At 37.9% G+C, this 12,147-nt stretch overlaps 1 protein-coding gene across 1 annotated transcript in view; it reads right to left on the bottom strand.

Annotated features, from left to right (window-relative positions):
- The window catches only part of LOC114645984 (polypeptide N-acetylgalactosaminyltransferase 18), a 771,561-nt gene that overhangs the window by 301,765 nt on the left and 457,649 nt on the right, over nt 1-12,147 (bottom strand). Inside the window, exon 3 of the mRNA XM_028793932.2 lies at nt 1,590-1,756. Within this exon, the coding sequence (XP_028649765.1) occupies nt 1,590-1,756 (167 nt within the window). The remainder of the gene's footprint in view (nt 1-1,589; nt 1,757-12,147) is intronic.

Raw genomic sequence — 12,147 nt, 5'->3', positions numbered from 1 at the left:
AATCAAAAAGGAGGTGACTATAAAATGGAATTTAATAATTATTCAAGAAAATCTCACACAATCGGGCAATTTAGAAATTCTGTGCATAGAGAAGGGAAAAATGAGTTTAAAAAGCTGAGTCATGAGCAAAGGCAAGAGAACAAGCCACTGAGGAGGACTCAAGAGGAGGTATAGAGGGAAAAAGCAAGAGAGAATCAATATGAGTAATTATCGTCAATAAAACTTATACTTAACAATACTACTACTTCAGCTACATACCACTACTACAACATATGAAGGAAATGAAAGCTTTGACAGAAAACTGTCTGTGATCAGACTAGAAATGCAAACCTCTGAATGGATCAGTTTAGATCAATAAGTCTTAGGTTCACAATGCATGTTAATGATTGTCAGTAAACAAAGGACAAGCCATATCACAAAAAATATGCTACCAGGAGAAAGACAGGATATGGTGTTAAAACAGAGCAGTCAAACGTAGAAGAGAAAGAGGGAAATAATTTTGTCAAATTTCTGAGATCTAGGTTCAACTACCAACTGATCATTATATGTGTGGAGTTAGAATATTTTCCATGTATCCATAAAGGCTTTTTCATGGTACCCCAGTTTCTTTCCATATGTCAAAAGCATGGATAGATTATCTGTCGACGTTAAATGGATCAATATGATTGAGTATGGGGAGTGCATCTGCAATAGACTGATGCTTCATTCAATGTTTGTTCCTGTACTATGCCTTAAAGTGCCATGTAAGACTATGGCTTATCTGGATGTGTAATGGAAAATGTAGACAAAAAGTACATATAGTGGAGTTTGAAGGATATTGGTCATCAGAAGTAGCAGTACCCAATAAGTGGGAAAGGTTAAGAGTTATGGTGTGGAAGTAGCTAAAAAAGCAAGGGTCCTCAGAGTGACTGATTGTTAGATGACTATATCGGACAGCGACTGGTGCCAAATATCTGAAAAGAATCATTTACAATTAATAATCACAGCAAGAAATGAGATAGAAAGAGAACCAGTTGATCAAACACAGTCTATAGAGGAAGGTCTAAGAGGAGCTGATTTCTGAGTGAGATTAAGCCAGAAAGACAGTACTACTGCAGCTGAATTTGAGAGGTTGAGGTGAAGATTGATTTATGATGAGAAGGACAGGGTCACCAAAGAGAAACAACTCTGTGTAAAATAACTTTAAGAGTGAGATTGCCATTAAAGTCTACATACATTGTGACCAGAAAGACATAACTACTAGACTGAATGAAAACCATCCTCCTTTTAAACTTCCTTTAAAAAAGGAAAACATTTGGTGCAGGTAAAAGTAGTAATATTTTTGGACTCAATCCTTAGAATAGGGGAAATAATGCAAGAAGCACACTGTAGTTCATGCTTCAGAGAAAATTGTGCAAGGCTTGAGAGCTATTCAGAAAAGTGTTTATTTGAATCAAACTCTTAAAGAGTTCTGGTGTGGACTATTAGGATTTCTAAAGTAAAATTACCATACAAGGTAATAAGAGACAGCCAGCATTATTGAATATATTCCCCGTTTTCCATTACACTGCAACATATTGATTTATGACTAATGCATGTGGAGCACTTACCATCATTGCTGTTATCATCCACGAGCACAATTTCCTTTAACAGATGAGCCGGGGTCCTTTCAATTGCTGAATGAATCGACCTCAGGATGACAGATAGTGCTTCGTTTACAAATATGAATACAATACTGAGTTGTGGAAGACTTGAGGAGTAGGAGATATTTTTGCACCTAGAAAAAAAAAAAATTCATTAATTTATGCACCTGTATGGAAAGGGCTATTTACTCTACGGGGTATCAAGCTAGCCATAACAATGAGATATGTGTCAGGCTATGGTGACACTGTGGCTATTGCTTTTGAACCCAGCTAATCTCTTAATCAATTCAATTCTGCCTTCTATAAAACCCTGAATGTATGCATTTTTTTCTGAGCAAATTGACACCTGGTTAATTCTTCCATTCCACAAATTCAAAGCAACAGCATTCAAACATTTGCCTTGACAAGGCCTACAAGGAGTTTGCATTGTCTCCCCATGTTTGAATCAGTTCCACGGTCTCCCAAGAACATCCCAAGGTGTCCTAGTAACTGACCTTGGATGGGTAAGTTTAGACGTGTGACTAAGCATGTCCTCTGTTGAACTGATGACCTATGTAACAGCACCCAATGCTGCTGGCATAAACTCTCATTACCCAATGGCACTGTATTAGATCCACCAGTCTAGAAAATGGTCCATCAAAGCTTTTTCATGCTTTAATACTCAACAGACCTTACTTAATTTTTCTTCTTAGTTCAATGCACTTATGTGTTAAAATTTTGAATGTCTAACTGTTTCAGTACTAGTCATTTGATTAGGAAATTATCTTCAGTCAGACATGGTTGCAAATATTGTAGTTATGAGTTAAATGTATGGTAGTGTAAATAATAATCTACTGTATCCCTCAATTGGGAGATTTATTTCCATTTGTATGTATGATCATCAGACAGACAGACAGACAGACAGACAGACAGACAGACAGACAGACAGACAGACAAGGTACTTTATTAGAAAATACTTTACACATATTAGAAAAATCTAGATAAGGTCAGGCCATTCAGCCCTATCCACCTAAATCACTCAAAATAACATCAACTATAGCTTTGAAGGTCCCTAAAGTCCTTATTCCATTCCATTTCAGTCTGTTGCTCATATGTCTGTGTGAAATTTAACCTTAACAAGTTTCCAACAGTGTCCCCATGTTCTTCATGAACTCATTTTAAAATAACAGGCTCGATCCACTGCACTAATTCCCTTCATAATTTTAAATGCTTCAATCATGTCACCTCTTAATCTCCTTTTGAGCAAACTGAAAAGTCTCCTTTAATCTTTCCTCATAACTAATCCCCCACAGTCCTGGAATCAGCCTAGTCGCTCTTCTTTGGACTTTTTCCAGCACTTCTATGTCCTTTTTGTAGCCTCGAGACCAAAACTGCACACAGTTCTCCAGATGATGCTTCACCAGTGTGTTATAAAGCTTGAGCATAACTTCCTTTGACTTGTACACCACATATCATGCTATATAACTGAACATTCTCTCCTAGATTCCTTTCTAAAAGTGTGCTTTCAATTTTCTGACCTCTCCTTGCAAATTCAAACCTAACAATATTTCTTCCTATGTGTAATACTCTACATTTACTTACATTAAATTTCATCTGCCCAAGTCAATTTCATCTGCACCTGGCCCTAGCACTGACCCCTGTGGAGCACCACTCTTAACAACAGCCAATTCTGATACCTTGCACTATAAACTTCTGCTTCCTGTGACTGAGGCAATTCTGCACCCATTTACACACAACAACCTGCACTCCCACTTCTTTTAGTTTGATGCCCAATCTCTCATGTGGCACCTTATCAAATGCTTTCTGAAAAAGTCCAGATAAATAATATCATATGCTCCACTTTGATCTAATCCTTTTGTTGTCATAGAATTCTAGTATGTTAGTAAAACATGACCTCCCTCATATGAACACATGCTGACTGTTCAGTAATACAACTGTTCTTGCCATATGTTGCTCAATATTTTCCTTAATAATTCATCCATTCATCCATTTTCCAACCCGCTGAATCTGAACACAGGGTCACGGGGGTCTGCTGGAGCCAATCCCAGCCAACACAGGGCACAAAGGCAGGAACCAATCCCGGGCAGGGCGCCAACCCACCGCAGGTGAAATATATATTGTTTTTGAATAGAAAAAATACTAATAAAAGAAAGAGAGGAAGTTTTTAATAAAACCAGGATATAATTCCAACAATTCCGACCATTTTCAAACTGACTAAATCCAGTTCAGGGTCAACAGCATCAAATGAAAGGCAGGAACAAAACCTTGGATGAAGTGGGAGTTTACCACATGGCCCCCTCACCACCAATTAAAGTAACCTATATGTGGTTGGGTTGTGTGAGTAACTGGAGAACAAAAAAACACTTCTGACATAAACAGAAAATACAAATTCTACAGGGACAGTGACTGGGGCCATATTTCTAACAGTTGAGGATGTAATTAAAATAAGAAATTGATATGTGATTATGGTGTTGGAGTGATTGCAAACCACCTTTCAAAGTAACAGAATCTTAAAATATTTATATCCTTTGCTTTATTCATTGCCCTTAAATAATGTGTCATGTGTAACTGGCATTCCCACAACATCAAATTCTCATCACTATACTTTATGACAGACATGGCCTTCATTGACAGGCTGACAAGAAAGAAACATTTATTCTGGAGTCTGCCAGAGACCACAAGCACAGACTAATAAAAAGTTACTTTGCCAGAAGAGCTGATGTAAATCTAATCCTTTCCATGCTTCACATACTGTAATGCCACCCTGACAGTATAGCCTGGTAATGGCAGTGTCATTCTATGGAGGAGGCATCTGGGAATACTGTCAGAAATTGGAATCTAAACTTGACATGCAATATTTTAAGAAGATGTGTACAAATATTTATTTCTAGCAGTGAAACTTAGATGATATTCCAGTAAACATTATTGTTCTATTTTATTAAAAAAATGTTTTTCAGATTACTGGTCCCTTTGCAATAAAATCAACAGCTGAAGCCTACCGCAGTAATATTAAGCTGAAAGCAGGAATCAGCCATGGACAGGATGTCATTTTATCACTTAACATGTAGTCTTTGAGATGCTGGCACATTCTCCCCAGGTCTGCATGGGCTTTTTTTCTGGCTATTCATACGGTATGTGTGTCAATGTGGTTAAGTGCATAAATGGGCCCAGTGATGAACTAATGCCCCATCCAGGGTCAGTTCGTCTTTTGCACCCAATGGTGCCTGGTTAGTCATTGGTTCACTGTGACCCAGAATTGGATTGATCAGGTTTGAAAATGCCATACATTTTATGTTATATGTGAAAGTTTTGATCTGTGTGTAGATTCCTTCAAAGCTCCACTTCACTTTAATTATATGATTTTTAGAAGCAGCAGGGTGACTAAAGGAAAATATCAAGTTATTAGTTATTTTTGACAGCAGTATAAAGTAGTCAAACATTACAAACAACTACGGTTGTTACAAATGCTTTTAATTATACAGTACGTTATTCATGTGGAATATATAGGAAACCACTAACCTTCAGCAAAACATATTGTGCAAAATATCACTGAAGAAGGGCCAAGACTTTGAACTAAATATCAGAACATATAACATTATAGCATTATAATGAGAACAGGCCATTCTGTACAACAAGCTCATCAATCCTATTTACCTAGATTGTCCAGAATTGTGTAAAATTTGAAACACTTGAACTCTGAAGGTCCCTCAAATCCTGCTCTCCATCACACTACTTAGTACTTTATTCCATTTGTTTATGGTTGCTTCTGATATGAACAAACAACCTTCTAACATTTGTGTGAAATCTGCCCCGTAACAAGTTTCCAACTATGTGCTATGTTCTTCTTACAGAGTTTATTTTAATGTAACAGCTGAGATACACATAAATAATTGCTTTAATAATTTTAAACCCTTTGATTATGTCACCTCTTAATCTCCATTTGCTTAAACTGATAAAGTTCAACTCCTTCAATCTCTTCTCATAGCTGATACCTCTTAGTCCCCTGTTAGCCTTCTTAACGGCTTCTATACACTACCTGAATGAGTATATATTGTAGTAAGGAGTCCACTGTGATTTCTAGACCCTTCTCTTAAACTGAACTGATGTCCCATTTTGTATTCAAATCTAACATTTCTACTTCCTAAATATAATTCTTTATAATTACTTATATTAAACTTCATACATCTGCCACAAATCTACCAAAGCCTGCAAGCTGTCCAAAGTATTCTGTAAAGATGTGACTGATTCCATATCATTTATCATTCTGCTTTGGCTGTTATCATTTGCAATTTTAATGAACAATAACCCTTTGCTTCCTATGTTCAAGCCAATGTTGGTCCTACCTACAGGCCGTGTCCTGAATTCCCACTTATTTTGGTTTCATTACTAACTTTTTATGTGGTACCTTATCAAAAGTCTTCTTAAAATCTAGAAATATAAAATCATATGCATCTCTCTTATCATATCACTACAAGAAACCTCCGTTTTACAAATACCTACTGCATTTGTCCCCCCTGACCAAACTTTGTACAATGGGTGACCGAGCCTTTGCAGTGGCTGCTCCACGGCTCTGGAATGCCCTACCAGAGAGCCTGAGAACACAGCAGATTGTGGGCTGTTTTAAAAAACAGCTAAAGACTTCTATTTAGGAAAACGTATTAACAAGAATGCTATAATTATTGTTGTGTTATCTCTGTTTTTATCTTTCCTTGCCTTTGTTTAATCTTTTTATGTTGCACTTTGAGATTTACTGCTAATGTAAAGTGCCCCTATAAATAAAATGCATTATTATTATTATTATTATTATTATTATTATTATTATTATTATATGCTTTTGTTGCTTTCTCATAGAATACTGACATACTGTATTAGTAAAACACGACCTCCATTGTCTGAACCCATGCTGACTGTTCATGAACAATTCTGTTCTAAACATGTCCTGCTTGATCTTTTCCTTAATAATTGTTTCCATTAATCTGCCTCTCCAGGAATCACCAGCTTATCATGGTGGAAAGGTTTGTGTGCCCCTGTGAAACTGGGAGTTATGTTGTCTAGAGTTGAACCTCCTAAAACAAATTGCTGGTGAGCTGAGTTAGGTGGTGTGTGAGGTGCCTGGACAGACGTGGAAAGCCCAAGTGAGTAGTGAAGGTGGACTGGAAAGTCCAGAAGACTTTCAACTTCAACTTCCGAAAGAGCTTTTTCTGCATTCTGGGGGTGGCTGGGGACATATAGTTCAAACAGGCCTTGTTCAAAGCCTCCATTGTTGAAGCAGCTGCAAAGAGTACCAGTCTGAAGGCCATAGGTGCTTCTGGAGGTGACAACCCAAGGACTCAATGGTGGATGCCAGAGGAGAGGGATGCCATCAGGTTGAAAAAGGAAGCCTTCCGTTTATGGTCACACAAAAGGTCTGTGGCCTTGGTGGTCAGGGAAGCAAAAACCTGAGTGTGGGAGGAATTTGGAGAGACCATGGAAAGCAACTATCAATCGGGCTCAAAGAGGTTCAGGCAAACCATCAGGTGACTCAGAAAAGGAAGGCAGGGATTCACCAACACAGTTATCAGCAAGGGTGAAGAAGTGCATACTTGGACAGAGGATGTTGTTTGGCAGTGGAAGGAACACTTTAAGGATGCACAATAAGCTTACAACAGGACACACGGGACACTTCCTTAACATCCTTAGCGTTGCATTTTATTCCAAAAAAACATGTAAAAAGCGTTTTTTCGCATGAAAAATAAAATTTTTATTAAATCTCAAAAGTACAATAATGTTACAAAAAATAATACTAATGATAAATAAAAATAATAGATGAACAATAATAACAAAAATAATTATAGTAATAATAATAATGATGCCAAAACAATAAATAATCTCAAAATGAGTCCTTTGTGTGGTAAATCTTAAAGCACGGTGAAAGACACAATCCAGCGTCACAGTCAGGACAATAATAGCTTGTTTCTTTTCGGATTTTCTTTACAGATTTATCAGTTTTTGAACAGCACACTGCACAGGTACGAGTTGGACTCTGTTGTTTTGGAGATATATAATCAATAAAATGCCTACCAATAAGACGCTCTGGATTGATCTGCAATGTGCTGGGTCGATCGTGTCTCTTTAGCGGTAGTGTGGACAGTGGATGTGCAGCAATGATTTGTTCTACAAGCTGGTATGTAAAGTTTGCATAAGATACAGTTTGCCAGCTGTATAACACAAACACATTCCAAATGCACTGTTTCACCAGATGACAAAATATCTTTTTGTAGTATTTCTTTTGTTGCCTCCACATAACGGGATGGAAAGTAAATTCTTAATCGATACAATCTACACCACCCATCTTGGTGTACTGTAGTCAATCACAGCACAAAGCTTTGTAACCTGCTTGGTGCCTTTTGCCAGTACAGTGAATATAGATGCATTATGTACACTGCTAAGAGTCTTACTTATCCTTCCATTTCAGCTTAAGCACTTTACCCTTTTCCCAAGCTACTAGCGCACCTTTCTGTAATTTAGCTCTGCCAAAGCCTTCAGGCAGGCCATGTCAGTCTTTCTTTGTGGAAAGATATCAAATAGTTCTAGCAAAGTATAAAAATGGTCCATAAGTTACACAGTAAACTTGATCCAGCAGAGCATCTATCAAAGTCCGCACCGATCACATAGTAATGCCATACTGATTATATTTCGGATCAAACATTGTCCCTTTCCTTGTGTACAGAACCAAATTCCAAATATATCCCATTTTAGATTCACAAAGCTTTATGCCCAATCTTGCTCTTTTTGATGAGATGTGCTATATCCATGACAGTCTGTCCTTATAAGTCACAAGACTTTCATCAATGCTGACATCGTGGTCCGGAATGCAAAAGCTCTGAAATTTTACTATAGTAGCCTGATATACTGTATCTCAAATTTTGTTCATTGTGGGTGCTGGATGGGTATTCTCAAAGTCTTCATTGTTGGTAAAGTGCAGATATTGCATAATTACTGAAAACCTACTGTACAGTCTGACATAGTTTCTCAATGGCAGCACTGACAGAACTTTTATAGCGTGAGTGATTCTTGGTCCTAATGCTTACAGATGTGTCTTGCCCAAGTGACAATCGGGACTAACTCTTATAGCATGGTTTTCGCAGCCCAAGTAACGCTTGGGTCTAATGCTAAAGAGGTTAAAGGACACTTCCTTAATGCAAACTGGAACACATATCCCAACATTTACTCTGACATCAACTAACAACTTGTAGCACACCATCGCCACAGAGAGCTCTTTTACAAAGATACTCTGTGACCAGGATGTGTGACATGCCAGCCCTATAGAATAATTTGTAACATATATTAATAATGTGAAAACCGTATTAAACTCAATCATGGTGCACACAAATCCTTGATCCTAGTAACAAAAAAAACAATCATACAGTAACTCTGAATCACATAATAAAAAATGCCTATTTATCCATTAGTTAAACGTGCTTAAACGAATGCGGAACTCATACCAAACATATACGATGAAAGGCAGGATTTAACCCAGGACATGATTCAAGTCCACAAGACCGTATCTTTTCTTGCTTAGGGCAACATTCAGGGTTCAGCTCTTCTCACACTCCATTTTATTCAGTGTGCAAAATTAAATAAGCTTGATTAATAATTGTGGGGCACATCTTCATAAGATCTTCTGCTTTTTGAAGTGACACCCCATCTGGTTTGAGAATCTCATTGTCATTCAGGTATGGTTTAGTTTTTGTCTAGGTGGTCACTTTTTTTTTTACAGATCTGTTAATTATGCTGCTGACTCAGATCAAAAGACATGAGATCTGTAGTGTATCCAATCTGAGTATGAGAATATACTCCAGAAAGCAGCATAAATATGTAACAAACAATTCCAGCTCATCTTGCCTAAACACATAAACTGAAAGCAGCCAATGAATAAATGCATCGCTTAGTAAAAAAGAATTGTGTTATTTTCTTGGACTTACATTGCCTATCTGATCAGCTTCCTACGCTGCATAGAATAACTATCTACTAAACATATGGTGTAAATTGTATTGTCAACTGAAACCTCTTCACTGAGTTTTTGGAAAAGAAAACCTTACAATGCTACATGGTATCATCAATATGATACATAATATTATCTTTGACTTTATGATATAGAGTAGTTTATGCTAGCACGCTGTTTAGGGACTGTTCCTACCTTACACCCATTGCTTGCTGGGATATGCTCCAGCTTCACCGTAACCCTGGTAGAGTAAATAGATGGATGGATATATTTAACCTTTCCACTCCCCTTCAGTCCAACGAATGACAGGAGCTCTAGCATTAAATTAATAAGAGGAAAAAAGAAAAATCCATCCATTATCCAACCCGCTATACCCTAACTACAGGGTCACAGGGGTCTGCTGGAGCCAATCCCAGCCAACGCAGGGCACTCACACACACACACACACACACACACACACACACACACCCACATCAAGCATGCATTAGGGACAATTTAGAATCACCAATCCACCTAACCTGCACGTCTTTGGATTGTGGGAGGAAACCGGAGCACCCAAAGGAAACCCACGCAGACATGGGGAGAACATTAAAACTCCACACAGGGAGGACCTGGGAAGCAAACCCAGGTCTCCTTACTGCGAGGCAGCAGCGCTACCCACTGCGCTCCCGTGCCACCCCAAAAAGAAAAATGAACTATAAAAATAATAACTTAATAACATTCTTCAAAATAACTTTCAGAAGCAATACACCTCCATTGTTCCTTCCACTCTTGTAAGCATTCATGAAAATTCCTTCTGTGAGGTTTGAAATGGTGCCCTTTTAGGCAATTCTTCAACGAGGCAAAGAAGTAAAATGGTGCTGCTACAAAAGACTAGAAAATGACTGGAGGCCAGAAACTCTGGAACAGACAATGCACTGAGAATGGTTGTGTTGTCATGATGGAAGATCTAATTTTGGCAGTTTGAGGTTAAACTCGCAAATGCCTATTTAGTGCCATTTGAGAAGACTTCAGGCCAATGAAAAACAAGCTTGGGATAAAAAACATTCTCCATAACTCTTTAACCTTTTGTACATTTCTAGTGCAATTTTGTGAATTTTCATGCAAAACTTCAGAAGCTCAGCATTCTTATGTTTCATTTGTGACAAGGTATTCTGTCACTAGATGGAATATGGCAGGCATAAGTCCAGAAGAGGCCGGACCAGGGGGATGAAACCATAAATAGATTAGCAGAGGTCTGAAGCAGAAAGATTGATGCAATGGGGGAAAAAAACCAAAACATCACCAAAATTCAGATTCTAAATAACCTGGTCATAAAGAATTTCCTTGCAGCACTGATTGTTAAGGCCACAACAGAAATACCAGAATTACTATGGCAAGGAAAGAAAAGAGTGGGCAAAAGAACGGTCAGGAGAGCACAAATTGTCAGAACTGGCAAAGGTAAAAATATATCAAGGAGGAACAGAAAACAAAAGTCAAAAACAAAGGAGGTCAGAACCAAAAATAACAGCTTATATTAAACTTTAGTCTTCTTTAAATTGCTAAGTAATGCCAGTATTTTGAGCAGGGATTTGTGCACCATGGGATACTAAACACTCTGCTCAATACCATATTTATGCTGGAAGGTATGATGATGTTGGAACTTGTGACAAGTGTGATCATGTGTTTGCAACCAGTGTCAAACAAAATAGTTAAATAGCAGTGAACAAAAATGATGTTGTGGACAAATGAAAGAAAATGATAAAACAAATGAAATAATTCAAAATGAAAATAAAAGTATGAAATGAAAGTGGTATTAGTCTCTATAGATTGAAAAACCCTGCGAAAAAATGGATACATTGTCAAAAAAAACCCAAAATAAAACAAAAAATAACATAATTGCTCAGAATTATAACACTGATTATGTTATGCAACACAACTTCTGAGGCTACATCCCCAGATAATAAGTCAGTCACATCATGGTAACAGACTCAAAATATCGGCACCCACTACAAAAACAAAATACCAAACCTAGCAATAAAATAACATAAGTTCTAAAATAAAAGGAAAAAGGAAAATTAAAATATAGAAAATAAAACATCTTCTTCTTCTTTCAGCTGCTCCTGTTAGGGGTCGCCACAGCAGATCATCTTCTTCCATATCTTTCTGTCCTCTGCATCTTGCTCTGTTACACCCATCACCTGCTTGTCCTCTCTCACCACATCCATAAACCTTCGCTTAGACCTTCCTCTTTTTCTCTTCCCTAGCAGCTTTTCCTTAGCATCATTCTCCCAATATACCCAGCATCTCTCCTCTCCACATGTCCAAACCAACACAATCTCACCTCTCTGACTTTTTCTCCCAACCGTCCAACTTGAGCTGACCCTCTAATGTACTCATTTCTAATCCTATCCATCCTCGTCACACCCAATTCAAATCTTAGCATCTTTAACTCTGCTACCTCCAGCTCTGTCTCCTGCTTTCTGGTCAGTGCCACCGTCTCCAACCCATATAACATAGCTGGTCTCACTACCATCCTGTAGACCTTCCCTTTCACTCTTG

Source organism: Erpetoichthys calabaricus, chromosome 2 (genome assembly GCF_900747795.2).
Source record: "Erpetoichthys calabaricus chromosome 2, fErpCal1.3, whole genome shotgun sequence".
NCBI classification, from domain to species: Eukaryota; Metazoa; Chordata; class Cladistia; order Polypteriformes; family Polypteridae; genus Erpetoichthys; species Erpetoichthys calabaricus.
The sequence above is the reverse complement of the archived record's forward strand: the minus strand, read 5'-3'. Positions and strand labels throughout refer to the sequence as shown.